This window comes from Capra hircus (assembly GCF_001704415.2).
Source record: "Capra hircus breed San Clemente chromosome X unlocalized genomic scaffold, ASM170441v1, whole genome shotgun sequence".
NCBI lineage: Eukaryota > Metazoa > Chordata > Mammalia > Artiodactyla > Bovidae > Capra > Capra hircus.
The window spans coordinates 11,335,662-11,338,622 of NW_017189516.1; the positions used below are offsets into that span (position 1 = coordinate 11,335,662).

A 2,961-nucleotide genomic window follows, 5' to 3' on the forward strand; every position below is an offset into this window, starting at 1 on the left:
TTTCCTTCCCACCAGTATTTAAGCTTCATTAAAGTAGGAGTTTTTGTTTTGTTTAGTACTGGTGAACTACCAGTGCCTAGAGCTGGACCAAGCACATAGTAGGCTCTCAGAAAGTATTTGCTTATCCTTTCCTAGATTATGGCCAGTGGCTTAGAGAGGCCACTGAGATAGCAATTAAGTCCATGGATGTTAGAGCCTGATTCAAAAGCCGGCCTGCCTGGGTTCAAATCTTGACTAATTAAATACTTCAACTCCCTGTGCCTTAGTTTTCTCATCAGTAAAGTGGGGATAATCATGATACCTACTTCAGAGAGCCTGTAAAGCCCTTAATAAGTATAAAGCATTTAGAACAGTGCCTTGCGTGTAGTTAGTGCTATATATACATTTCTTATAATTAGATGCACATGGAGTTAAGATTTATATCAATAGTTTAGATTTTCTAAAACATTCATTTCCCATTTTTCTGCTCCTACAGATTTCTATGATCATCCTTCAGGTTTGGTTATCTCCAATGACCTGGCTCTTCATCTGTCAACTTGTGTACTCTCTCCTACTGTCATTTAGAAGCTGTTAAATAGTAATCTCGCTGGGCCCCAGTTTCCCAATCTTGATGGGCCTTGCTATTGCTAATGACTTCCCAGGACGGGAGGAGGTACAAGCCCCACTCCCAATCCCGTCTCCTTGATCATGCCCTCTTGCTGCCAAGGGGAAGGGTGACAGAGTCAGCTGGGCTCAGCCTCAAGGGGACCAGGTAGGATACATGCCAAGTTTCTTCGGTAAGAGTGGCAATGGGGTTCTGGGCTGGCCCAGGCTGGGGGAAGGCGCCAGAGATCACTGTAGTACAGAGACACTGGGACCAGGGGAGAGAAGTTACTATGTGGAGAGATGCCCTCTTTACGGTGATGTTACTCTTCTGGTGATCTGGGAGAAAATTTGGGTCTGGGTATCGTCCCACACTGGTCCTGGTAGGCCCCAACTCCCTTCAGCTAGTTAAGCTCTGAAGGACAGAGTTAGCTGCAGAAGAACAGCCCAAATCCACTGACTGCCCTCCTGAGCCCCACTGCTGCCTGCTACCTGCTACTCCCTGGGCTGGACCAAGGGACCTCTGGAAGAAGCCAGGCTGGCCTAGGTTACCTCCAGATGCATCCTTTCAACCCCTACTTATGCCTCAACCATTGCCCTCCCCATCTCTGCTTTCTTTCCCCAGGCTAGGGCTAGGCGGCCAGGGAAATCCAGCTACCCTCACTCTGCCCTTTCTGCCTCTAGGGGGACCATGGCCAGTACAGAGGCCTTGCTGTTCACAACCTTAGGCACCCACTCAGATCCTGACAACAGTGAGATGGAACTGGACTGCCAGCTTAATGAGGAGTTCAAGTTCATCCTGCTGCCCGTGACCTATTCAGTTGTCTTCCTGCTGGGCCTAGGCCTCAATGCCCTGACCATCTGGCTCTTCCTCTTTCGCCTCCGACCGTGGGATGCAACAGCCACCTACATGTTCCACTTAGCCCTGTCGGATACTTTGTATGCCCTATCACTGCCCACTCTAGTCTACAATTATGAGGCCCACAACCACTGGCCCTCTGGCACTGGGCTCTGCCAGTTCATCTGCTTTCTCTTCTGTTCTTTTCCTCACCTGCATTAGTGTGCACCACTACCTGGGCATCTGCCACCCACTGCGGGCGGTGCACTGGGGCCTCCCACACCTTGCTGGCCTTCTCTGCCTGGCAGTTTGGTTGGTCGTAGCTGGCTGTCTCATGTCCAACTTGTTCTTTGTCACCACCAGCCCCAAGGGGGACACTGTCTTGTGCCACGACACCACTCGGCCTGAGGAATTTGACCATTATGTGTACTTCAGTTTGGCAATCATGGGGCTGCTCTTTGGTGGGCCCTGCCTGGTCACTCTTGTCTGCTATGGACTCATGGCCCAGCGCCTGTATTGGCCCTTGCCAGGGGCCACCCAGTCATCTTCCCGTCTGTGCTCTCTACATACCATTGCTGTGGTGCTGACGGTCTTTGCTGTCTGCTTTGTGCCTTTCCACATCACCCACACAATTTATTACATGGCAAGGCTGTTGGAAGCTGACTTCAGGGTGCTGAGCATCGTCAACTTGGTCTACAAAGTGACTCGGCCTCTGGCCAGTGCCAATAGCTGCCTGGATCCTGTGCTCTATTTGCTCACTGGGGAAGAGTACTGACGTCAGCTCCAGCAACTCTGCAGGGGTAGCAGGTCCCGGCCTCCCAGGGCTGCCTCCTCTCTGGTGCTGGTGTTCCTGCCTGAAGACAGCAGATGCAGGTGGACAGCCGCCCCCCAGGACGGCGGCTGCCCCACCCCTCGGGCAGATAGTTTGTAACATTGGAAGCTGGGAAGTGAGAAGGGGTGAGTGCAGGGCAGAGGGGAGGGAACCTAATAGTGACACCGGATCTGGCTGCTTTCTCCTCTTCTCTGGGTTCTGGAAAGAGGCCCTCATCTTAAGGTTTAGGAGGAGCCAGAGAAATCACATGTGACCCTATCACTCCTAAACCCTTCAGTTGTCCTCTCCTTTTTAGCCCAAAACACTAGAAGCCACTCTTTTTCCTCAACTCCTTTCTCTTTGTTTCTGTCCCCTTCCTGGGGCCACTGGTCCTGTTTCTTAGTCCTACATGACTTCTGGTCTCTCCCCCTGTTTCCTTATACAACATGCATTCCTTCAGCCAGACCAGAGCATTTAACTGGAGGGGTGGAGAAGCTGGTGTGATCTCAGGATTAGGCTGACTTATTTGATTGTGACAGCCAGAATCAAGAAGCGGGGGCCTCAGCATATCACAGGTGCCTGGGATGTGACATATATAGCGCCCACACCCACTCCCTGGTTTTCCCTGGGAGACAGGATAGACCTGCTTACCCCGGCGCTGAACTAGGGCACAGTCCAGACAGCCTGCCTTCCGGGGTCCTCACATGCAGCTAGAGACATGGCTCTGTTG

At 51.9% G+C, this 2,961-nt stretch overlaps 1 protein-coding gene across 1 annotated transcript; it reads left to right on the forward strand.

Annotated features, from left to right (window-relative positions):
• The first annotated feature begins 1,273 nt into the window (after positions 1 to 1,273).
• Positions 1,274 to 2,372, forward strand: P2RY4 (pyrimidinergic receptor P2Y4). The gene is given in 2 exon segments (XM_005709567.2): positions 1,274 to 1,617; positions 1,619 to 2,372. Coding segments are annotated over 2 exon segments (1,077 nt in total). The 3' UTR covers positions 2,352 to 2,372.
• Positions 2,373 to 2,961: the final 589 nt, after the last annotated feature.